We start from the raw sequence: 24,820 nt of genomic DNA, 5'->3' as shown, positions 1-24,820 counted from the left end.
GAGTGGCCGGTTAGCTCAGTTGGTTAAAGAGTGGTGCTCATAACACTGAGGTTGTGGGTTCGATCCCTGCATGGGCCACTGTGAGCTGCGCCCTCCACAACTAGATTGAAACAACTATGTGATTTGGAGCTGATGGGTCCTGGAAAAACACACTTGAAATAAATAAAAGTGTTTTTTTTTTTTAAAAGACACATACTTTTTAAGATCAGAGAAAAAGATTATTGCTTTCTCCACTACTGTTCTACCTGGAACTGACATCAGTGTTCAAGAATTGGAAGGTGGGGCAGCCAGGCATCCAGGTGGTTGGAGCGCGAGCTCTGAACAACAGCATTGCCGGTTTGATTCCTGGGCTAGTGAGCTGCACCCTCCACAACTAGATTGAAGGACAACGACTTGGAACTGATGGGCCCTGGAGAAACACACTGCTCCCCAATATTCCCCAATATGATTAAGAAAAAAAATTGGAAGGTGTAAAAAAAAAAAAAAAAAGAATTGGAAGATGTGATAGAGACTGTTAATTGCCTACCTGTAGTGTTTCCCTCATTTTTCAGCTGAGCATATGGCAACATGGCTACCAACTAAAAGACTACATTTCCCACCCTTCCTGATGCTGGCATGGCCATGTGACTAAGTTCAAGTTGAAGTAGAGGTGGAACTATTATAAGCACATGCAAATGAAAGTGTACTTCTGAGACTTCTCTTTAAAAAAGATAGAGCAGCTTTCACTATTCCCCTTTCTCTTCCTGTTACCAGAGTGTGGGGATGATAGCTGTAGCTCCAGCAACCATCCTCATGTGAGGATGGAAGCAGAGGTGTGTTCTTAGTGTTTAACAAGTTCTTGGGGTTGAGGGGAGCTCGGATTTGTATCATCTGATCATTCCATGGTGTAGATATTCCTACCATGGCTGATTTCAAGCGACCAACTAGAAGTCACTGAAGATGGAATTGAGAAGAGCTGCACACATGAAGTAGCTGGCTCCAGCTATGCGCTGGTGGCCATGTGCAGCCACAATAGCAGTCTGGGTCTTTGACACCATGGAACCTCCATAATAACTCTGAATTTCCTCTCTCCTGGATTCGTTCATGTGAGGGGAAAATTAACTTCTTGCTTGTTCAAGGTACTCTTTTGGAAGTGTATGTTAGTCTCTGAGAAATTGAAAACTAACACAAAAGTGATGAAAAAACCTCAGTATTTGCTGATGGCATGGTTTCCTATATAGAAAAACCCAAGGGAATCAACTCCAATATATAAATAATTAGAACTAAAAGAGTTCTGAGAGGTTGCTCTAAATAAAATCAATTTACAAACTAGTATTCCTCTCCACCAGCAATAACCAAATAGAAAATCTAAGAGTAAAAGTGAGATACCATTTAATTGCAACAAAACTATAGAGTACCTAGGGACCAACCTGAAAAATGACCTTTACAGAGAAAAGAATTTAGTCTTTTAAGGACTTTAAAATGATTGAGCAAATGAAATGAAATACATAATGATTCATAGTAACATGGTAAAGATGTTATTTCTCTCTAAATATATCCAACAATTTAATGCAATTTCCACAAAAATTCCAGCAGAATCATTTAAGGAACTTCATATTTTAATATTTACATGGAGAAATAAGATCCATGAATATCTGAGTAAATTGGAGAAAAAAGAATAGAGAGGACATCCCATATGAGATTAAGGGTGATACTGGTCAGGAAAACCCAACCTCAGGATAGTGGTTACTTCTGGCGTCAGGGAGGCAGGGGATGGGATCGGAAAGGTTCTCTAAGGGAATAAAATTAGCAGAACAAGTCAAGTTCTGTTTCCTAAGTTGTGTAGGGGATATATAGCTATTTGTTTTTTTTAAATTATTATGATGCTTCAAGCACATATGTTCTATATACTCTTTTATGTATTAAATACTTCATAAATTTAAAAATAGAAAAAATAAAAATGTTTTTAAAATGAGGCACTTTCCCCACCTTTCCTCTGCCTCCCCCCACTCCTGTTCAAGCCGTTGTTTCTCAGTCGAGTTGTGTGGGACAGCTCCCTGGCTAATACTGGTATTATGAGGCTTGCGCTCCCCCCTGGCTGAGGCAGCCGGTCGCCGGTCATTGGTCGGCCACTCACAGCAGCTCATGTCCACCTCCGGCTGCTCACAGCAGCACAGCTCCAGGGAGAGCCCTTGTTCATAATTTTAGCTGTAGAGGGCGCAGCTCACTGGCCCATGTGGGAATTGAACTGGCGACCTCCAGTTAGGAGCATGGCGCTCTGACCACCTGAGCCACCCGACCGACTCCCATATGAGGCACTTTGTAACTTCAGGAAAATAAAAAGTTTTACATGGTAGGAAATGTAATCATAGAATTCTACTTGGTTTGGCTGAGAACAATATTGTGATACAATCACATTGGGAAGATGAGCATGAGGAAGAAGGAATGTAAAGCAGAGAGCATCCTCCTTTATCATGCTTGTAAGAGTTAAAGACAACAGGACAGCACACCAAAGAGTCCTTTATACTAAGCCCCACAACACCAAACTGAGACTTAATTATAGTTTAGCACTCCCAGAAATGGAATTTTAAACCAATCAGGAATTGCCTGATCTGCATTACTTATATAATCTGCCTGATAGACCCTTAGCATCCCCTAAAGCAGGGGTGTCCAAACTACGGCCTATGGGCCAACTGCAGCTTGCAATCCATTGTTAATTGGCCTGCAGCAAATTCCAAAAATATATTTAGTTTACTTAAATAAACCAGGTGAGGCAATACATACTTCACCTTGAGTGAGTGGCCCAGCTGTTTGTGTATTTTACCGCATATGGCCCTTGGTGAAAACCGTTGAAAAAAGTTTGGACACCTCTGCCCTAAAGGGACATGATCTTGCAATAATCAATCCACTTTTTTGCTTAATAAACTTCTTTGTTACTGCTCCCTTCTGCCTATAAAAGTCTTTTATTTTGTACAGCTCTTTGGAGCTCTTTTCTCTCTGCTAGATTGGATAATACCCAATTCATGAATCGTTGAGTAAAATCAATAAGATCTTCAAAATTTATTCAGTTGAATTTTGTTTTTTAATATGTCAAGCAGTAATGTCTAAAATTAGTGACTCATGAGGGAACTGTGTGTCTCTTATTTTGAAAAACAGAAGGAACAGCTGAGAGTTGGTGGCTGCTTCTGATGATAAGTCAAGGTGTTACTGTTTAGGACTCCTTAGAAGAAATTCAGCTCCATTCTGCATGATAATAAATGAAAAAACAACTGAGGACTACAGGAAATAACTTGCAACACATAGAAACTGTCAAAGGTTTAGTTTCCTGAATATAAAAAGAACTCCTACAAGTCAATAAGCAGAAGACAAAATCTTAAGAATGGAGAAAAGACCAGAACAGGCAGGTACTGGAATAGGAAACTGGAATTGCCAGTAACTCACGTATATCTCTATATCTTTTAAAAGATTTCTTTACATAAAGTCTCAGTGTTAAAACACTTTCTGGGTTGAATTATTATTATTCTAAGTACATAAATGATCAAAACAAGATAAAAACTTTCAACCTAAAAAGTAAACCTTTGGCGGGGGTGGGGGGGGTGATGAACGGGGTCAAATACGGGTGGTGAGCACACCATAGAGTATACATACATCTTTAATAACACTTAAAAAATGCATTTAGCTAAAGAAATATTTTTTTAAAATAGCATCGAGGAAGAAAAAACAACAAACCACCTTTTAAAAAGTACGGAAAAAAGTACATTAAAATTTTTTTTGTGTAACTCTTAAAGCTAGTCAGACTATTTTTCTACAGATAAAAACGCAGTTAAACATCTTTACAGCCGTCCTCAGACCTGTACCCCAGCAACACATTCCAAACCCGCAGACATAGTCCAACCGAACTAGCAACGTAAAATGCAGCCACAAATACACGTTCATTAGGGACTTAAATACCCTACAATGACAAAAGAAAAATCTTTGCACGATTACTGAAGAAGTACTAATTAGAAAAAAAATCAGTAAAATAAAAGAGCTGAAAATATCTTCTTCAAACAAGCTCAGCCGCAAATAGAAAGAAACCACTCACACGGCACCTCTCCACTCTTGTTCCTCAAAGTAGTACACAACAACGATCAACAAGAGCAAGTAGAAACCACATAAAGTAACACCAAAATACCGGCTTCACGCTCAGAAAGGAAACGTTGTACTTCCTTTTTGTGGGTTTAGACGGTCCAGACGTAGAGAAAAACTATCCTAATAACATACTGTCAAAATGATTCCTAAAAGCATAGTCTTAAAGTCACGTTGCCAGCCCCTGCTAGGTCCATGGCAACCAATCACTTTTTACTCATGGTAAGATAGTTTCTCTCTGGTTCCATTGGAAAAAGAGAGGCTTTCCAATATGTACAGTCTTTCAAATGTTATCATTTAACAATGTATTTTAACATTTCAAATGGAAATGAAAATTTTAAACTTTTTAAAACCGCCATCCTTCATTAACATAATACTCAATGACTGCCAATCACAATCTGCATCTTTAAAGCCGAGGTGGCATTCACTCCACAGTTCTGGTAAAGCAGCCTCTCCTGTGCTAGCTAAAGGAAATAGCGGGCTTTTTCCTTTCCTAGTGAGAGTCAAGCTATTTCCAGTAATTAGTAAAATCTTAGAAGTGCCACACAAAGGCTGTCCTAATAATTTGACTTTCAAACTAGTGAACTTACGTATATAGACAGGTCTCCGTGACTGTGGCAGGGAGGGGAACTGGGTAACTGAGAACTAGCGCTGGAGAACAACTTTTTGGTTTTGGTACCCTATGGTTGCACTATCTGTTTATGCTTTCTGAGTTCTTAAAAAAAAAGCTAGTTGTCAGCCAGCCTGATGCTCAGGCGGTTAGATCTCCATGCTCCATGCTCCATGCATAACTCCAAGGCTGCCGGTTGCATTCCCACATGGGCCAGTGGACTCTCAAACCACAAGGTTGCCGGTTCAACTCCTGGGTTCAACTCCTTGAGTCCCGCAAGGGATGGTGGGCTGTGCCCCCTGCAACTAGAAATGGCAACTGGACCTGGAGCTGAGCTGCGCCCTCCACAACTAAGATTGAAAGGACAACTTGACTTGGAAAAAAAAAAAAAAGGCCTAGAAGTACACACTGTTCCCCAATAAAGTCCTGTTCCCCTTCCCCAATAAAATCTTTAAAAAAAATAGAAATATATTAAAGAGTATGACACACACACACACACACGAGTATGACACAATAATATATAATATTAAAAAAACTAGTTGCTAGATTTAACATATAATAATAATAACTAATAATAGTAATAATAACTTATTGGAAATGCATCTCCTAATAAGATGAACAAACTAGTTCTTGGTTCACATGGAGTGAGAGTTTATCAATTTTATTCCTATTGTTTTCAAAAATTGAAGACCTGAGAAAACCTTAAAATAAGTAGACAGGAATTGGAGAGTTTTTCATAGTAATGTCACTATATATGTCCCTTTGTTTAATGTCCCAGGTGGTTTTTACATCCCAGGCACTGTGGTGTACTCAAACAATGGAATGTTATGCAGAAAGTAAAATGGATGAATTGGAATGCTTTATAGATACCAGTACAAATAAATCTTGAAAACATAATGATGAATTTAAAAAGCAAGCTACGGAAGGATGGATAAGATATGACATTTATAGAAATTTTAAAAACACGTGACCAAGGGTGGATGGACATACCAACTTCTGAATAGTGGGTATCCCTGGAGACGGGGAACAAATGGGATTGTGGGTATACAAATGCAGGCTTCAACTGTATATAAAACGTTTTGTTTTGTTTATAAGAGGACAAACCCACACTTTTATTTATTTACTTTCCAATGAGTTTAAATCCTCGATGGGTACAACATCATGCGAATTGTGTGTCCAATAGCCTTAGAAGGAAGGTTGCTTCAAGATTTGGCACAAACCCCGGCACTGTTTCCACGGCACAAATTACCTTTCCCAGATCATTGTGTGTGTTTGATATGACACCAGGAGTCACTGTGTTGTTTTTTGCTTTGTCCACATAAGCACATCTCTTGTCTAGAAAGAATTCAGCTTTGTCTTGGGCATAAACACCTTCAATTTTCAGAAGAGCTGTGCGTACCCTCTGGTTCCAGAGACCCTGCTTACAGTCAGCAAAAATGGCCTTGGACCACAGCCTTCCAGACACGTTTGTTGTTTTAGAAGTCCTCTTCCCAGCAGGCCTCCACAGGCTCCAAAATTGAGGAAAGAGAGCTACATGAGGTTTTAGTTACCTTTCAAACAGATCTAAACACATTTGAAGAAATGTTCATATCAATTAAATCAGAGTATCAGGTATGTTTTTGTCCTCAATACTTTTCTGCGGAGTTAGAAATAGTTCAGGATGAATTTTTACAATTATAATGAAAGAGCAGTGAGGAAGTAGAGACAAGGAAAAAACTAAGAACTCTGTTTTACTACAGATGTTATTTCACCTATTTAAAAATACATATTGAAGTCTCTGATCTTTGAATCAATTTCAAGATTTGTGAAGCATTGTTTAGAAAATTACAAAAGTCACTTTCAAAAGTCTAAGAAAAAAATTAATTCAAAATTGTACCAGTTGACATAAATGCATGCACAGTAAAGATTACTAAGTTTCTTTCTTAAAGTGAAGCTCAGTAGAAACGGTTTAGAATGAAAAGTTCCATTTGTTCTCTTGTGGCTACAGGAAAGTTTGTGTTTTTGTTTCAGAAAAAAATTCTGACAGAAATCTATTAAAAATAAAGTGAAGCATTTTTCTTTGTTGATTACCATATTCCATAAGGAGAACTTGGTTGGAGGGTACTATAAGTCTAGTGAGTTCCTTCGCTCTCCGTTCCCCTCTCTCCTTCCTTACTTTTCCATTTCTTTTTCAGTTGGGAGATAATAGACCTACAGGAAAGAACCCGTAGAGAGAAGAGACAGGTTAGTTAGCATGTTGTTAGGTAGGTTAGTTAGCTTGTTGTTAGGTAGACAGGGAGGTTCCTGGTGGAATAAACAAAGGCAGCCATATCCTGAAACTCCAGGTTTTGAAATGACTCCTTCAATCCAGGACAAAATGTAATAGCGCCTTGAAGTTAATCATAAAATTTCTTTTGGCTGGACAAATGGAACAGATCTGATAAGATAGATGCGGGTTATTTTGTTAATACCCTTAGGATGGGCAAACAGAAGAAACCTATTAGACCAATTTCTTTAGAAGGTATCAGTTCCCTTCTTTAAACAGGCAAAAGAAGATACATGAATAAGAGCTTTTGCTCCACGCTGGGCACCTCATTCAGGACCCCCTCCCCCCTGGGAGCTCTGACCCTTTGCTTTCAATAAACTATCCTCTTGTTTTAAAACTCACCTCTGCTTGGTCTGTGCTTCCATTCTTCCATCTCACAAGACACCATCCCGGCACTCAAAAATCTCCACATTATCAGTGCTCATTACATATCCCTGTCTCCTAGGCCTAGCGCAGGTTTTGACACAGTGCACAATACATTTTTGTTGAATGAATCTATGAAGACAATTATTTTCAAGACTTTTTAAAAAACTCAACTTTGTTTTTTTAATTCAAGAGAAATTTTAACTTGGAGGGCCATACATGTCAGACTTTATGGTTGAAGCAGTCTTCTTTATTCCTGCAAACGATTTCTGTTCTGCCCCTGGGTGGTGGCCCTAGGTTTACCGGGAAAAACTAATGAGCTATTTAAGATATTTCCGGAAACCAGATTGGTGACGCTTCATCTACATACCCACAATGCATTGCACATAGGCTCTTTCCTATCTTTTAGAACGGCTTTATTTTTCTTTTTCTTTCGACATTTTTTCCCCCTAAAAATGAGGTTACTGTCACAGAATTGTCTGAGCTAAAGGCATAAGCCACTAACTCTTCTGAGAAAATAGTTACCGTTGCTGAACTAGGAGTTACAGTTACTCGAGGACTGTGTGGGAGGATTCAGAACTCATACTCTGGTTTCTCTTCAGATCGTATAAATCTTTCGCCTTTTACTAAAGATTTCCGTGGAGAGGAACAACTCTGAGTTTATACCTAATTTTTTGAGGCCTTGCGTATTTTGCAGGGCTTATAAGTGTTTACCAATAGCAGACCACAGTTGAGTATGCAGGATGTTTGTGACGTAACGATTTTACGTCTCAAATGGAATTTGCGTGTTTAGCGGTATGAGAAGCTCGGAGGTTTTACGTGCAGTTTTATGTAGGTGTTATCTGCGACACCCACTACGTTTTTTGGAGTAGTTTTTGCAGGTAGCTGCTGCGTCTGACCACTGTTCCCCACGCGTGCATCTGAAAACCGCAACGAGTTGGCCCGCAGGGAACAAAGCTAATTTATCGACTGGGTAGACGGATGAGGGTGGTTTTCCCTAGTGTTTCAGAGGGCTGACTCGACTACTCCGCTTGAAGGTTGCTCATCGTGGGCAGCGTTATATCCCTGCCTACTAGATGATCTTTAGGAAAATGTCTCTGTCATGCTTTGGGTTGTGCATCTTGTTCTCGCGGAACTGTGTGTTCTTGTTGGAGACGCAAATGTTGACCCCAATAGAGAAAAAGACAAGCGCTGTCATTCGGGAGGACCGGGGAGGAAGGGGCCAGCTCAGGGAGGGCTGCCAACCGCAGCCTTACCCCCTAGCAGCCACAGTTATAAAAAATTCAAGTACGTTCACAGAGATGGCGGATACACTTCATCCCTAAGGCTTTGAATTTGTTACATTCACACGTTAGAGACCACCAGGCATTCACTTGAACTGTCCTGGGCCTGGCAGTGGGCCTGGCACCGAACGGTCGCCCAATAGATGTTTGCTACCTATAGAATATCTGGTTAACCTGTTTTTGTCGAGGCCTTGATTAAAACGTTTAAAGTTCAAATTCAGGCATATCTATTCACATTTTTCAAGGCCCACCTCTCTGAGGTTCTAGCTCCAAGTGTTGCACTTGTGTAACTTTGCTTTTAAGAAAACTTGAAATATAATCGGTTGCTGTTTATAGAACATATTTATAAATGTTTTTTTCTGAAGAGATAATTTAGCCTTAAAACTAGAATTGGATCATTTGTTACAAATAGAAAATTCTCAGGTTTATCTGTAATTTCACATTTTAAAGTGGATCAAGACAGCAAGTAATTGTAATAAATTCAAACATTAAAAATAAGCTTATACTACATGACAATCAAATGCAATATACAAACCTTAACTGGATTCCAAACAAAAAAAATAAAAATGAAATGAAGGAAGAAAACAGAAGGTACATTTTGGAGTAATTGTGGAAGCTTCAGTATGCACAATATTTTAGATGATACTGAATTGATAATTGTCTTAGTTTTCTTGATGCTGTAACAACCACAAACTTAGTGACTTAAAACAACATAAATTTATTCTCTTACAGTTGGAGGTCAGAAGTCCAAAATTGAGGTGTTGTTAGGGCTGCATTCTTTCTAGAGGCATCAGGGGAGAGACTGTTACCTTGCCTTTTTTCAGCTTCTAGAAGCTTTCTGCATTCCTTTGCTCCTGACCCCTTCCGCGCATCACTCCAAGCTCTTCTGTGGTGTCATCACCTAATACTAACTCTAGACCCCTCTGGCCTTCCTCTTTTAAAGACCCTTGTGATTACCTTGGGCTCACCAGGATGATCTAGGATAATCTCCCCATCTCAAGACCCTTAATTTAATTACACCTGCAAAGTCCCTTTTACTATGTAAGGTAACATATTCACATATCCCATTGATAAGGATGTGGACATATTTAGAGGTCATTACTCAGACTACCACAATAAGGATATTGTAATTATGTAGGAGAATGTCCTTATTCTTAGTAGAAACAATATGAAGTATTTAGTGGTGAAATGTCATGATAGCTAAAACTTTCAAATAGCTCAGTAAACACAGAGCAAGTTAGAAATAGTTGTTTTAGATTTTTGTATTATACTTGATTTCATTTTTTAAAGTTCCATGGTTTTTATTAAACTATGATTACCTTAGACCACTGGTTTCCAGATTTTGGATTTTCCAATTAGTAAGATTTCAAAAAAATTTCTGGAGTACTGATTGTTTTTTTAACATTGTTCTACAAAAGAAGGGCCATTTCAAGACTGAAAACAGTAGAATGACTTGACCCCAAAGGACAGGACACTTCTTTAAAATAGAAAATTCATTTAGCTTTATGGAAACATAACTATATTTGGTTAATTTTTCTCTCCACTCTAAGCCCTCAGACCAAATAGAGGAAAGCTGAAGGTAAAAATTAATTTGGGGGAAGGCTGGATCGCCTTAGACCGACATCAGGGCCGGTGGTGCCCTCTTGTGGTATTTTGGAGAATTACCGCCATTTGACTTGATTTCCTCGGATTTGAGGGACAATTCCTTCACAATACCTCCGTCATTCATTTATGCATGCTAGGCATTGTTCTCAGTGTTTGGGATATATCAGTAAAGAAAAAAAAAATCTCTATATAGCTATATATCTGTACCTATATAGCTATAAATAAACAAATAAGTGCTATGGAAAAAATAGCATAAGCGGGACCGGGGGCCATTGTGTAGGGAGCGGTAGTGAGGGTTGCAACTTAAAAGGAGTAGCCCTCATTGAGAAGGTGACTTTGTGTAGAGTTGAAATGAGGTGAGGGAGTTAGTCATACAGCTAGTTATCTGGGGTAAGAGGTTCTAATAACAGAACCTCTCTCACTGTTCAACAGAAAAGACAGCACAAAGTCCTAAGGTGAGAGCTTGTTTGTCAATTTTAGGAAACACACAGCAAGTGTGTCTGGAGCCAGTGAGGGAGAGAGAGACAAGTAGCAGATGCGTTCAGAGGTAATGGGAGACTAGATCTTCTAGGGCTCTGCTCTCATTTGATCTCCCTCCCCTCTCCACACATAGAGAACAGATAAACAGCAAGACTGTTTATTGAACTCCTCCCAGCGGACAGCTCTCCCTCTACCCCACTGGCAAGCCTAACTCCCAGCCTCCCACCTAGGACCAAGAGGAATCGCCCTGAGATGGACTCCAGGCTGCTGCTGGGCTTTCTGCCACACAGCCTTGGCCTTCCTGGCCTGCCTCGGAGGCTCTGTCACTCCTTTCCTTTCACATCCTCCTGGAAGTGTGTGATGTAGGCCCGCTTCTCCTGATCACGAGGGCCAAGGTAAAAGCCCATGTTGCTGTTAGAGAGGCCACCGAGGTTTAATGCTGGAGACAGGGAGGTGAGCTTGAGTCTGGGGCGCTGGCTGCACTGCTGCTCCAGATCCCCTCACTCCCCACTCGTACCTCTGGTGACGTTGACTTCGTTGGCTGCCAGGATGTCCGCCTGAATGCTGTCTATTTTCATGTATAAGTCCTCGGCGTTGCTCTGAGGACAGGAGCAAGGGGAAGCCGGCTGAGGTGCCGGGGCAGTCTGGACTTGGAGTTGGGCTTGAGCAGACGGATGTTGTAGGCGGGAGCAGGAAAGGGAACCAAAAGATGCTGGGTGGAGGAGCCCAAGCCAGGACAGCTCCTCCTGCAGCTGGCCCCCAGGCCATCTGGGTTGGGGGTGTCCCAGCGGAGGGACGGACGGTGTGGAGGAGCCACCATTCTGTCGGGGCCAGCTGCTCTTTGTGGCGGGGAGGGTAGGGAGCACTTACGCGGAAGAGCTTGTAGAGTTCCTCTCCCATGGACTTGCGAACATGCTCCTCCACCACTGGGAACATCTGCACGAAGTACTGCGGCAGGCGGGCGGTGTGACTGTGGTGCCCACGTCTGCTGCCTGCCTCCCCACCGCTGCCCACTACCCGCTCACCTCCAGTGTGAGGCTGGCTTGCCGCTGGCTGTTGCTGTGGTCTGTGTTGCCCATGGCGGCCATCAGGCTGTGCACCACACGCAGGTGCAGCATCTCCTCTGCGAGGCTATTGTTGCCGCGCACCAGCACCCTGGGACCGGGACTTGGGTTGCGGCAACCCCTGGGGACTCTCTGGCGCCCGCCCGAGCACTCCCGGGGCCTCCTAGCTGCATCCATCCACCGCCCCCTGCCCGCTTACCCGATAGCCTTAGCGGCCGCGGCCTGCTGTAAAAACACTGGCAGGTGGGCTGTGAGCTGGAGGACCGTGGAGTCTGGTGGAGCGGTGGCCGTGAGGCAAGAGGACCCTCCACCTGCCGGATGCCCTCCGCCCCCCTTCCAGCCGATCCCTACCGCTGAGGATCTTGGGCTGCAGTTTGCTGGTCTCCTTGACAGGCGGTATCAGCAGGGCCACAAGGCCCTTGAGCAGCGCTGTGCACACGTCATAGTTGACCAGGTCCTTGATCAGCTCGATGGCTGGGGAAAGGTAGAGGCGATGGAGAAGTCCCACCCCCACCCAAGTATCAAAGAGCCGCTTGAACCAAGTCGCTTCCCTTTACTCCCATCTTCATTGACCTTTCCTGACCTTTAATTGGCCAGCACTGCGCAAGGTGTGGTGGTAGCTGGGCAGGGGACACCTCAGTCCTGGTCTCCTGGAGCTTGTGGTTATGGGGGGGGGGGGAAGTCGCCGATCCCACGCATCGCGAAGGCTTAATAGCTTTTAGGGCTGGAGGTCCCACAGCTGTGGGGCCACCTTCAGCTTGGAGGAATCCAGAAGGATTCATGGAGGAGGAAAGGGCTGGGGTTTCAAGAGAAGACAAGGATGGGGAAAAACAAGGGGTGAGAGGGAGACGGAGCAAGAGGGTGGGGGAATGTGTGATAAAAAATGAGAAAGGGGTGGAAGCAAGGTAGACAGCCGTTTAGAGAAACTTGTTTCTGATGAACCATTATTGAACCCTTCTTTGCCTCGGCTCAAGGGCTTCCCATACAGTATCCCACTGAAGCTCAATTTTACATTTGAGGGAATGAGGCTCAGAGAGTTAAAGCACTTTGTTTAAGGCATCACAGCTAGGAAGAGCTGGAAGCAAAGGGAAGGGAAGATTTGGTTAGAAAAGAGGAGGGAATTAGAACTTATTGAAGGGGATTTTCTGTAGATATTTTCCAGTCATTCCTTCCTTCCAGCATTCACTCAGCCCATTGTCAAATCTGCATAGAATGCCTATTGTGCCACGTACACAGTATGGGGACAGGTGTGCTGACAGGTGCTGTAAAAGGGGTCAGAATGCCCGGAAAGATGGGGAGCACTGCATATTTTTGTAAAGACAGAGGAACTCTAGAGAGACAGAACTAGAAGGGAGAAGGGTGAGATGGTAATGCAATGGTATACCATGGTACACCGGGGTAAATGTGACTCTAAACATACGTGTTGGCTACATGGTGGACAGCACTTAGAAACATGCTATCCCCAGTACAGGAGCCAAGTAGGCCCTATTTCTCCACTTACTCGTGGGGGAACAGGATTTAGGGACTAAGTTCTTGGTTCCCTGACTAGCTCATTTGCATACCAGAATGCAATGTAGACACAGAATCACTGTATTAACAGTATTACCTGTTTGTGTACGAAAATTAACCTTTTATTTCCTTGTCAGGAGATTTAACCCAGTAAGAACATATTTGGGATAATTCTCTACAATGGGAGAAAAGCTTTTGTACGCAGATGCAAAGGCACCGCAAGTGTTGGGGGACCGGCGGATATCCGGGAAGGTGGGCATGAGTAAAAGCCGTATAGTCTCGTCTCTCTTTGGAGAGAAAAAGAACATCTTCTGTCTTTAAGTAGATTTTTTTCCTAGGGAGGAACACTAAAGGATTGGTGGTGAAATTTTTTGAGGCCTTGCTTGAGCAAGGCTCAGTATTCGGTGTACTAAGAATAGATATTTGATCTGCAGCAATGGGAGCAATATTTTAAGTAGAAAATGCAACCATTTTATTGGTTTTGAGAGTATTAGGGTGAGTGGTATTTTGCTTCCGAGTTTTCCACATTTTTGTGGAAGGCTTGTGATGTGTGTACTATAAGTTTAACTATGAACTTCTAGTTTTTTCACTGTGGTGGGAGACTCTATCGCTACCCTATGCCGCAGCGCACCCTCTGGGTTGGACGATATTTTTAAAAAAGGTTTTGGATCCATTCCTATCCAGACTCTGGGGAGAGAGCACAGGGCCGACCGCAGGACAAATGCTAGCTAACCTTCCCAAATGTACCCCGAGAAAGCTCATCACCTATGGGGCGCTGCATTCAGGACTCCAGTTTAAAACCGCATGTTTTTCTGTTTCCTTGGGTCAACGTACATCTTTTCCAAAAATCCATGTCACAGTTTCCTGGCAGAGTGGTGCAGCACCGTAAGAGATTAGTCTTGGAGAGCTGCAGTCAGTCAAGGTAAGAGTGCCTGATGACATTAGTAAGTGTACTCTGGTTCCTCTTCAGATCTCGTTTTTAAAGAGTTCCGTGGAAAAGAATGTTTGGGAGCTTACCTTATTTCTGATCTCAATGGGAAAATTTTTAATGTTAGTAGTTAGACCATTACTAATTAGTCGGTTAGTTGAGAGGAATAAAATACTTGGGAATATAATAATTAAGATGACGACAGGAAGTTCTATTATCTTAGGGATAATGAAAGAATAAATTTTCATTTATTTCTCAAGGAGTGGGATGTTTTGATGTTTTAACTGTTGTAGGTTCTCTGGGTTTTCATCTATTAAGAATGACGTATACTATAGTGTTTTTTTTGTAGATAGCTCTTATCAAGTTGAGATTAAATTTTTTGAAACTTTTTTCTATCAAATGATATATACACAGTATGCATTCCTAGATGACATATCCTTTTTATATACTGATCGATTCAATTTGCTATCGATTCAATGAAGCTATCTGAACTTATGGAAAACAAATTAATTACTGATTCATTTTCTTTAATGGTTAGAGGACTGTTTGCATTTTCTATTTCTTCTTGAGTCCATTTTGATTAAGTTGTATTTTCTAGCAGTTTTCATCTAAATTTTCAACATTGAACAAAAATTAATATAAGACCGGGTATTATATTATATTATAAAGACCTGGTCTTATATTATAGTAAAATAAGACCTCGTCTTATATTAATTTTTGCTCCAAAAGATGCATTAGAGCTGACTGTCCGGCTAGATCTTATTTTCAGGAAAACATTGTAGTAGTCAGTAAGCATAGCTGCCCTTTGCTCTAAAGGGGGAAACTGTCTTTATTCTCCAAAGCTGTTTGTTAAACAAACATCCTTGAAAAGATAGTTTGGAACAAAGAGCAGTTAGCACTTCACTTACAAGGTGTGCAGAAACGTGAGACCTGTAGAGAATTGTCTCCTAGGATCATTTTTCTTTTGCTAGAAGTAATCCTTTAGCAGACATCCTTGCCTCGTTCCTAAACAAGGGGGAAAGCATTCAGTCTTTCATTATTAAGTATGTTAGCTGTAGTTGTTTTTTGTAGATGCTTATTATGAAGTAGGGGAAGTTCTTCTCTAGTCCTATTTTCTTGGAGAATGTTTTTTTTTTTTTTTAAATCATGAATGGGTGTTGAATTTTGTCAAATGCATGTTTGGCACTGATTGATATAATAACGTAATTTTTCTTCTTTAGCCTGTTAATTTGTTGAATTAAGTTGATTGATTTTTGGATATGGAACCAGCCTTGTATTCTTGGAATGAGCCCCACTTGGTTATGGTGTGTAATTATTGTTTATATATTGCTGAATTCTACTCACTAATGTTTTGTAAAGGATTTTTGTATCTATGTTGATGATGGGTATTGGTCTATAGTTTTCTTTTATTGTACTGCTGTTGTCTGGTTTTGGTATGAGGGTAATACTAGCTTCATGAAATTAATTAGAAAGTACTCTCTCCCCTTCTATTTTCTAGAAAAGATTATACAGAAATGTATTCTATAAATGTTAATTAGACCCTGTTGGATGATGGTGTCGTTGAATTCTATATCCTTGCTGATTTTTCTAGTTGTTCTATAAATTGTTGAGAGAAGGGTGTTGAGGTCTCCAACTATGATTGTAGAGCTCTCTTTTCAACTCTATCATTTTTACTTCATATATTTTGTAGCTCTCTTGGTCAGTGCATATACATTTAGGATTGCTATGTCTTCTTGGTGGATTTACCCTTTCATCATTATATAATGTCCCTCTCTGTCTCTGGTAAATTTCTTTGCTCTGAAGTCTACTTTGTCTAATATTAATATATCCACTCCTGCTTCCTTTGATCAGTATTTTCATGATATATTTTCCCCATCTTTTTACTTTCAACCTGCCTACATTGTTTAATTTGAAGTGAGTGTCTTGGAGACAGTATATAGTTGAGTCATGTGTGCATTTATTTTTATTTATCCTGTTTAGGTTTTATTGTAGATTGGGTCTTTCAGTTTTTGACAATTTTCAGTCATTGTCTCTTTAATGGTGTTGCTACTCTATTCCTCCTCATTTCTCTTTCTCTTTATTAGATATTCTCACTCTATCCTCAGTCTCTTATCCTCATTTTTTCTATTTTTCATCTTTTTGACTGTGGTGAATTCTGAATACTTTCTTCTTCCCTTTGTTTCAGGGTACTAATTTTCTCTTCACCTGTGTCTACTGTACTGTTAAACATGGTCCATTGAGTAATTACTTTTACTGGCTATTATATATTTACGTTTGAGAACTTCCATCTGGTTGTTTCTCAAATCTATTATGTCACTTTTTATAGCTTCCTGTTCCCTAAATTTTTGTAAACCAGATTTTAAAAGTTTATTATTATTTTTTTACTCAATTTTTTAACCTTAGTTTTTGATAGTCTATATCTAATAATTACTTTGGCTGAAATCTTTGTGAGTTATTTTCTAGTCTACTAGTCACCTATACTGACTTCTTTGTGTGCGTGGTTATCTTATACTTTGGGTTGGTCTTGTATTTGCAAAATTAATTATATGAAAAACTTGAGAGCTAGGATGAAGATAATTTCTTCCAGAGAACAGTTCCCTTTGTTTCTATCAGCCATCTGGGCACTAACAATTCTGGACCACTTTTGCCGAAGTTCAAGACTTGAGGTTCCCTGGACTACCTAGGAGGTTGTACAATCCATGCAAGACTACTCGAGGGCTGGCTTACTTGTTCACCCTGCCTTGAGAGCATTGATGTCTGGAGTCCTAGCTTAAGGTATTTATGCTAGAGGTCTCAGACCTCCAGCCTGCCTTCTCTCTCCCTTACCTTTTTTATTTTTTTTTAAGGAGGGCACATGTCACAGCGGCCCATGTGGGGATCGAACTGGCAACCTTGCTGTTATTAGCACCACGCTCCAACCAACTGAGCTAACCGGCTATCCCTCTCCCTTTCCTTTTGATGCTACTTACTTTCTTCAGGATGGCAAAGGGACTCAGCTTTGAGTGCTGGGCTTATCTTTTTGGATTCTCCCCTCCGCCTAGATTTTGATCTGGTAATTCCTCACTGTACTGCTCTCCAATGTCATTAAAAAGATTACAATTTTTTTCCTTCTAGATATTTGTGGTACAGTGGGAAATAAATATTTGATTTTTGTCTCAGGTTCTTAGAACACAGTTTCTAAAACCCTTGGACTCTCCAGAGTGATGACGGTCTTTTGTATGTTAAATGTGATAACTGGTAGCTAGGAGCCCCTAGACTGCATTAGCATGGGGGCTGGTCACCGAAAAGACTAAGGCATGATTACAGAGTTGGAACTTTCAGCTCTCCTCCCTGACCTCTGGGAAGTGGAGAGGAACTAAAGAGTGAGTTAGTTACCAATGGGCAATCATGTCTATGTAATGAAACCTCCATAAAAACCCTTAGGCAATGGGGTTTGGAGAGCTTCTGGACTGATGAACACATTCAGGGGTGGGAGGGTGTGTGCTCTGACTAGCCCCCCAACCCATTCCTTGCCCTCTGCATCTCTTCCATTTGGCTGTGCCTGAGTTGTGTCCTTTATAATAAAGTGGTAATAGTAAGCAAAGTGCTTTCCTGAATTCTGAGTTGTTTTAGCAAATTATAGAACCTGAAAGGGAAAGTTATGGGAACCCCTGGAATTCGTAGCCACGTTAGACAGAAGAGTGGGTAACCTGGGGACCTGATACTTGCAACTAGCAGCTGAAGTGAGGGCAGTCTTGTGGGACTGAGTCTTGAAACCTGTGGGGTCTGAAGTTAAACTCTGGGTACTTAGTGTCAGAATTGAACTGAATTGTGGGACACCCAGTTGTTGTCTGCAGAGAATTGGAGAATTGCTTAGTGTGGAAAACTCCCTACACATTTCGTGTCAGAAGTATTGTGAATAAAGACAGCTCAATATTTTAGACTCCGGGAGCTAAATGATCCAAAATGCCTAGCCTAGCATTATCAGAAAAAGGAGTCTTCTTCACCTGGCTATTGGTACTCATTTGTCTAGACTCAGCTCAGAAATTAACTTTCAGGAATCTTTCTCTGGCCTGTTCTCTCCCTGCTCCTCTCTGGACTCAGGAGTATATGTCCTGTGTCTCTGGCCCTATAGCACCATTTTTCTCACCATGGAGTACTGGTAACTGTCTTTCCACTAGTGTGTGAACTCCAGTGAATATATCTAAGGCATCTCTGTCCACAGCCTCAAACCATTCCAGGCACACAATGCGTGCTCCATAAATGTTGTTAAAAAGAATTGACTGGATCCTGCACTCCTGTAGGCTAAAGACCACTTGGGTCACTGAGGACTGTGCTTGGAAACTGCCAGCCTGGTGGTAGGTGGCCCCAGAGGAGGCTCTGCACTGGCCACTGTGGCCCTCATCCACACTGAGCTACAGAACTATGCCTGGCTCTGATTGTTCCACAGACTGGAGAGACAGCACCACCACCGCTCCCTCCCCCGCCCCCAGCCCCCTACGGCCAATTCTGAGAGCTCTCTGAAGCCAGGACCTTATACTTCTTGGTCAGCCCAGACGTGAGCCACATACTACGAATGCTCACTTCATAAGAACCAGGCATATGGAAAGGGGAAGGGATTGTGGCCCTTTCTCCATGGTGGGAGACAAGGGGCATCTGGTGAAGTGGCTAGTGAAAGGGACTCCATGGATCTACAGAGCACACAGGACGGGTCTCTACAGGAGATTGCTCTCAGCTCTTGGAAACTTTACTTGCTTAACTCCAAATAAACATGTGCTGCCTAATAACGACCATGTGCTGGTGATTTATCACCTTGTCTGTCATTGACAATGACCTTTTACCCAGAGGCAGAGGCTGGGAGGCAGCCCGCTGCCCCATCCTGTGTCTCACAGTCTGCCCACTGCACCCTCCTGCCCGCTGCTGAACATCACCAGCTGCAAACAGCGCCAGAGGGAGGGAGAGCTGGCTTTTCCACTCCAGGCCTCACCGTGCCCTCCAGCAGGAAGGAGACAACCAGTTTTGGCTGGTGTATAGCTCAAAGGAAAGGCACCCATAGGCTACCACAGGGAGAGACACCCATCTCCCTGAAATCACCCTTCTGCCAGATCCAGGGGATCCTCCCCTCCATCCCAGCTCCAGAGCCATGGGGCACCCCACAGGGCTCAGTCCTGAAGTCCCACACAAAGCCAGGCTTGTCTTAGCCGAGTTTTCCCCAATCTCAGAATCAAAGATTCACTCCCAGGCTGAAGATCCTCAAGGAAATCCTGTGCTACCCCTTCCAATGCTTGGCATTTGGAGACAGGCTTTCTGGGGCAGCCCCTTTCCTCTGTGGATCAACGTGATTCAGAAACAGCTGCTTCATTCAGGAACACTTCCTGTGACTGTCCCACCACTGCTTCTGGGCTTCCCCTTTTGTCCAGGTCCTCCAGGGTAGCCCTTGCAATCCCAGCTGTCCGCCCCGCCGCCACCCCCCATACCAGCCTCTGGTTGCTCAGATGTGGTTCTAATTTGGAACCACAGAGCCGGCAACATTGTAGAGGGAAAGGGACTAGACACAAGCCTCCCTGGCTTCCCCCAAACACCCTCCACACTCCCACGTGCACAAAAATGCAGCCTGGGCTGCCTCTGGCTGGTACCTGAGATCCCCTGGTCTTTCTCACTTGTTCTCTTATTTAGTTATGAAACCTTTTCTCCATTCCTCTTGAATTAATGCAGCATGGTTTTTAGATCTGAGTGGTTGGCTCCTCCTCATACCCGACTATACTGGGCCTTGTCAGCTGCAGCGCCTCTCTCGTAGTGGCTGGGCTCTTTCCAGGCACAAGCTGGTAGCAACACCTTATTGCCAGGACACTGTGGGACAAATACCTGCCTGTGCCTCAGAGAGCTCTTCCTGCAGCAAGAAATGACTCGGTGAACATTTAGGGTAGAAACGAATGAAGATATTTTTACGAAATTTTCCTGACCACAGATGGCATTCTCTGCCCACATAGGACCAAATACTCCAGGAGACAAATATCTAGTTCTTCTACCTACTCACTTTACACTAAATGCTTGATCCTTCATTGATTATGTATCTGCAACACTTGGAGCTCCTTGGAAAAACGAAGATTTAGTCACTGAATCATTTTTGATTGAGTTTTAAAATTCACAGCTGTCAATGTTTACACTGAAAGTGAAAGTGCAAATCCTTGCCCAAATGCCTCCACAAGAACCACAGCCAATCACAACTCTTTATACACTGTGCTAGTTACTAAGCATAGCAGACTCTTAGGAAAGCAAAGGACAACAGGAGACGACCATCTTTGGCAGCTTTGCCTGAAGCTTGTGTTGTTGACAATACCCAACTGTCCTAAATTGAAGCAGCCACTGATTTATTCTTTGATGCATTCATTTATCTAACAAAATAATTACTGAGCATCTTCTCCATGCCAGACCCCTGTGCTACGGCTAAAGGAGAACTAAAATACAATCCGTGCCCTCAGGGATACCCAGTCTAATGGGGGATACCAGTAAGGAAACTAGCATTTATGATGCTGTGTTACAAGAATCATGAGAACACAGAGGAAATCAGGCTGGTGTGAGGGTGTGTTGAGGGGTGGGGGATAGAGAATCAGAAGGTTTCCTTGGAGAAGGAAACATGTGAACTGACAAAGCCATGGGGAAAAGGGAGGGACTGGAATGAAGAATGTGGTGAGTGCCATATTGGACAGTGCATGCCACCCCCAGGCAGGCAGGGAGGTCTGGCTGGGACATGGGTTTTGGTGAGAGCTAAGCCTGTGGAGGTAGGCCAGTCCCAGATTCTGAGGGCTTCGCGTGTGCCAACCATCCTATAGAGCAGGTGTTTTCTCATCTTTCATTTCAGAGAAAACTAAGACTCAAGAAAGTTGAGTAGCTTGCCCAAAGTCAAACAGCTAATAAGTAGTGGAATGACTCTGTCAGACCCCAAAGCTTGTATTGTCACCCCTAAGCTCCACTGCCTCCACACTGGTGGAGGACTAGGAAAATAGACTGTTTGTGGGCACTCTACTGGAGAGACGGCGATCAGTTTCAAGGTGAGAAATACAAAGTCATGAATTATAGCAGTGGAGACAGAATGGCGAAGAGGGAACAGGTTTGAATGATACTGAGTTATGACTGGTCTTATTAGAAGTTCGTTGAAGCAGGAAGAGATGACAATTGCCCACATTTATAGCCTGGATGATTGGGTGCTTTTCACTGAGGTTGGAACGTTGGAGAATGAAAGGTTTGGAGCTGGAATATCAGGAGTCCAATTCTGAACATGGTCAGTGACATCCAAGGGGAAATGTTGAGAAGGCAAATGGAAACAAGGGTCAGGAGACAGGTCTGAGCTGTAGAGAGGTCACTCAACCACTGTGCCCACCATCTACAAAACGGGAATAATAATACCGTTTCCCCGAAAATCAGACCTAGCTGGACCATCAGCTCTAATGCGTCTTTTGGAGCAAATATTAATATAAGACCCGGTATTATATTATATTATATTATATTATATTATATTATATTATATTATATTATATTATTAGACCTGGTCTTATATTATAATAAAATAAGACCAGGTCTTATATTAATTTTTGCTCCAAAAGACTCATTAGAACTGATGGTCTGGCTAGGTCTTATTTTCGGGAAACAAGGTAGTACTCATCTCATCAGCTTGTTGTGAGGGTTAAACAAATAAAGAGCTAGAGCAGTATTTAGCATATAGTAAATACTTTATGTTATCCATTATTGTTTCTATCATTATAGGTGGAAATTAAAACCACGGGACTGGATGAGGTACCACAGAAAGAAAAGAAATAGAAGAGGATCTGGAATTGAATCCTGAGAGAAAAAGAAACCAGCACTTCGAGGAGTGGTGGAGGAATAGGAAGATACAAAGCCCGGAGAAGCAGTTTTCAGAGAGATGGGAGGCAGCCAGGAGAGGTGGGGTCTGGAAAGGAAGAGACCAGAGTCTTCAGGGAGGGGGGTGTGATCAATCAGGAAGGTTTGAGCAGTTGTGCGTTCATACGCAGGGAGGCGGAGAAGCAGCTCCGCTGGGTCCATGATCATTCATTTGACAACCGATTGAATACGTGTCAGCTACAGTGCCAGCGCTGACTGAAGTAATAGTAAACAGAACAGATGCAAGGAGCGGGTCACGGGCACTCAAAACAGTAGCGTAAGAGGAAAGATTCCTCCAGTTCTAAGAGGAACCATAGAACCCACAGCATATCAGCCCCGGAAGAAAGCTGGTTGAAGTGATCAACTGATAGATGAAGAAACCCAGAAAAAATGATTTGCCCGGGGAATCAGTGAAAAGGAGACCGAGCTGCAGCAGCAGGCTTGGTATTCTTTTGGCAAAAGGAGTCATAGAAATGGGATTGCACCTGCGAATTGTGGCTGTGCCATGCAACTACTTCCAAGGCACTCAGCACTGATGAGGTTTGCTTTACAATTCTTTCCTCCTAGATAGAGCCTTGGAAAACCAGTGTCCCGTTTCTTTCTCTTCACTTCCAGTCAAGACTGCCACCTGCTGGCCACAGGTGAGAAGTGCGCTTCAGTGCATGTTCATGCACAGGTTTGCTTCCTTTTCCAGCAGGGTTAAGAGTATACCTTTGGCAAGTTGTTCTGTTGTAAGGAAGAAACCGGTGTCAGGCATCTTCCCGACCAATTACATTCTGTTTCTGATTCCTGTATATTTCGTCACTTCTTTCACCACATCCTTTTCAAAGCCCAATGTTGAAACATTAAAAATATATTTTATGCACTATTTCATGTAAAAAAGCCAGGCAATAAAGTAATTAATGTTATGTGCTCTGGTGGTATATGAATTGCTGAATCATTTATTATGACTTCAGTTACTATGGTGTATCTTCCTCTGCTCTTCTGGGCAGGTCTCACTAAGTCTGACCAGCCTGCTCACTGGCACTTTGCCCTGCTCCTGACACCGGAGTGGAGTACCACTGTGCCAGGGGGATAAGGGGAGACAGTACCAGGCCCGGGCAGACACAGAGGTTTTGAGGGCCAGGAAAATGGGGAAAATAGAAACAAGGTTTTTTTCTGAGGGCTTTCTGAAAGCTAGGGCTCTGGAAGACTGTATAATGAACTTTCTAAATGCTGAAGTGTCACAGTTGAAGTGCTTATATAATTTTGGGGAAATGACATATCTTTTAAATATACTCAGCAGATCTTTATGTGGAACTATCGTTTAGTGTCAGAGCCTTGTGACTGTTGTTCAATGAAGTGACACAGGACAGGTGGCCTTTTACCCAGCAGGAAAGGCTGAAACGACTGCCCATGTGGGTTCAGAAGAGAAAAGCAAATGCACGAGGTGCTATGGTGCAAAAGCAGTAGTTCTTAAAACAGACCTTGTAGTGTGTGCTTGATCCCGTGAAGGGAAGGGAGCTGAGAAAAGATAATTTAAAGATATATGTTTTATTGTAATAATAATGATGTTGTCTAGCCTCAGGTTTTGTCTGCTTCTCAAAACTGGTAAAAACAACAAAAAACGTCTTATTCTCGTAACACTGGAGAGACAGGATAATGTGGTGGTGAGGAGATAGGTGCAAGAGTCAGACTGCCTGGGTGTGACCCGCAACTTTCCCACTTACCATCTTTGATAAGTTATTTAATTGCTCTGTGCCTCAGTTTCCTCATCTGTAAACTGGGGGGATAATAGTACCTACTTTGCAGAGTTGTTCTGAGGATTACATGAGATGATTAAAGAACTTAGCACAGTGCCTGGCCCATACCATCAGTCACTTGTAGCGATTACTATTATTACTATTATTGCTGCTGTAACAAAGGTCGAGGAGGGCAAGGACTTCGTTTCATTGGTCACTATATACTCAGTGCCCAGCCCAGTGCCGACTCTTGTCGAATAAGTAAACAAATTAATGAAAAACACAAATAATTAAAAAGTACATCAACAAAAGATATTATCAAGACAGTGAAAAGACAACCTATAGAATGGGAGAAACCATTTTAGTGTCCAGAATATATAAAGAACTCTTACAACTCAAGAACAAAAAGACAAACAACCCGATTTTAAAAATGGACATGGGACTTAAATATATATTTCTCCAATGAAGAAATATAAATAGCCAACAAGCACATGAAAAGATGTTCCATATCTTTAGTCACTAGGGAAATGCAAATCAAAACCACAATGAAGTACCACCACTCCACATGTACTGCGATGGTTACATATATATTTAAAAAAGGACCATAACAAGTGTTGGTAAGGATGTGGAGATATTGGAACCCTCATACATTGCAGGTGGGAATGTAAAATGGTTCAGCTGCTGTTGAAAACAGTTTGATGATTCTTCAGGTTAAACTGAATTACCATATGACCCGACAATTCTACTCCTAGGTATATACCCCAAAGAACTGAAGACAGTCACTCAAACAAATACATGTATATGTATGTTCCCAGCAGCACTGTTCACAATAACCAAAAGGTGGAAACAGCTCAAATATCCATCAGTGGATAGAATGGACAGACAAATTGTGATATACAGTGGGATATTATTCAGCCATAAAAGAATGAAGTACTGATACACACTACCACATAGATGAACCTCGAAA

General features: G+C 42.1%; 1 protein-coding gene, 2 non-coding genes and 1 pseudogene across 6 annotated transcripts in view; 1 reads left to right on the top strand and 3 right to left on the bottom strand.

Moving 5' to 3' along the window:
- Positions 1-214: 214 nt before the first annotated feature.
- LOC141572316 (large ribosomal subunit protein eL33 pseudogene) lies at positions 215-6,260 on the bottom strand (annotated as a pseudogene).
- Positions 215-24,820, bottom strand: part of ARMH1 (armadillo like helical domain containing 1) — a 57,352-nt gene continuing 32,746 nt past the window's right edge. For 3 of the 4 annotated variants that reach the window (XM_019751138.2, XM_074334612.1, XM_074334610.1), the window contains 7 exons: positions 12,169-12,291; positions 12,017-12,089; positions 11,779-11,908; positions 11,624-11,701; positions 11,271-11,352; positions 7,365-11,192; positions 215-6,907 (listed from right to left, as the gene is read on the bottom strand). In XM_019751138.2, the coding sequence (XP_019606697.2) occupies positions 11,077-11,192; positions 11,271-11,352; positions 11,624-11,701; positions 11,779-11,908; positions 12,017-12,089; positions 12,169-12,291 (602 nt within the window). In that variant the 3' untranslated portion in view covers positions 215-6,907; positions 7,365-11,076. The remainder of the gene's footprint in view (positions 6,908-7,364; positions 11,193-11,270; positions 11,353-11,623; positions 11,702-11,778; positions 11,909-12,016; positions 12,090-12,168; positions 12,292-24,820) is intronic. The other variant, XM_074334611.1, reaches the window with a different exon arrangement.
- On the bottom strand, positions 4,055-4,272 carry LOC141572614 (small nucleolar RNA U3). Its single transcript, XR_012497927.1, has one exon. It is a non-coding gene; the product is annotated as a small nucleolar RNA U3 (small nucleolar RNA).
- Positions 7,968-8,086, top strand: LOC141572626 (U5 spliceosomal RNA). The gene has a single exon (XR_012497934.1). It is a non-coding gene; the product is annotated as a U5 spliceosomal RNA (small nuclear RNA).

The sequence above is a fragment of the Rhinolophus sinicus genome, linkage group LG06 (assembly GCF_036562045.2).
Source record: "Rhinolophus sinicus isolate RSC01 linkage group LG06, ASM3656204v1, whole genome shotgun sequence".
NCBI lineage: Eukaryota > Metazoa > Chordata > Mammalia > Chiroptera > Rhinolophidae > Rhinolophus > Rhinolophus sinicus.
This window is presented reverse-complemented; position numbering and strand designations above follow the sequence as displayed.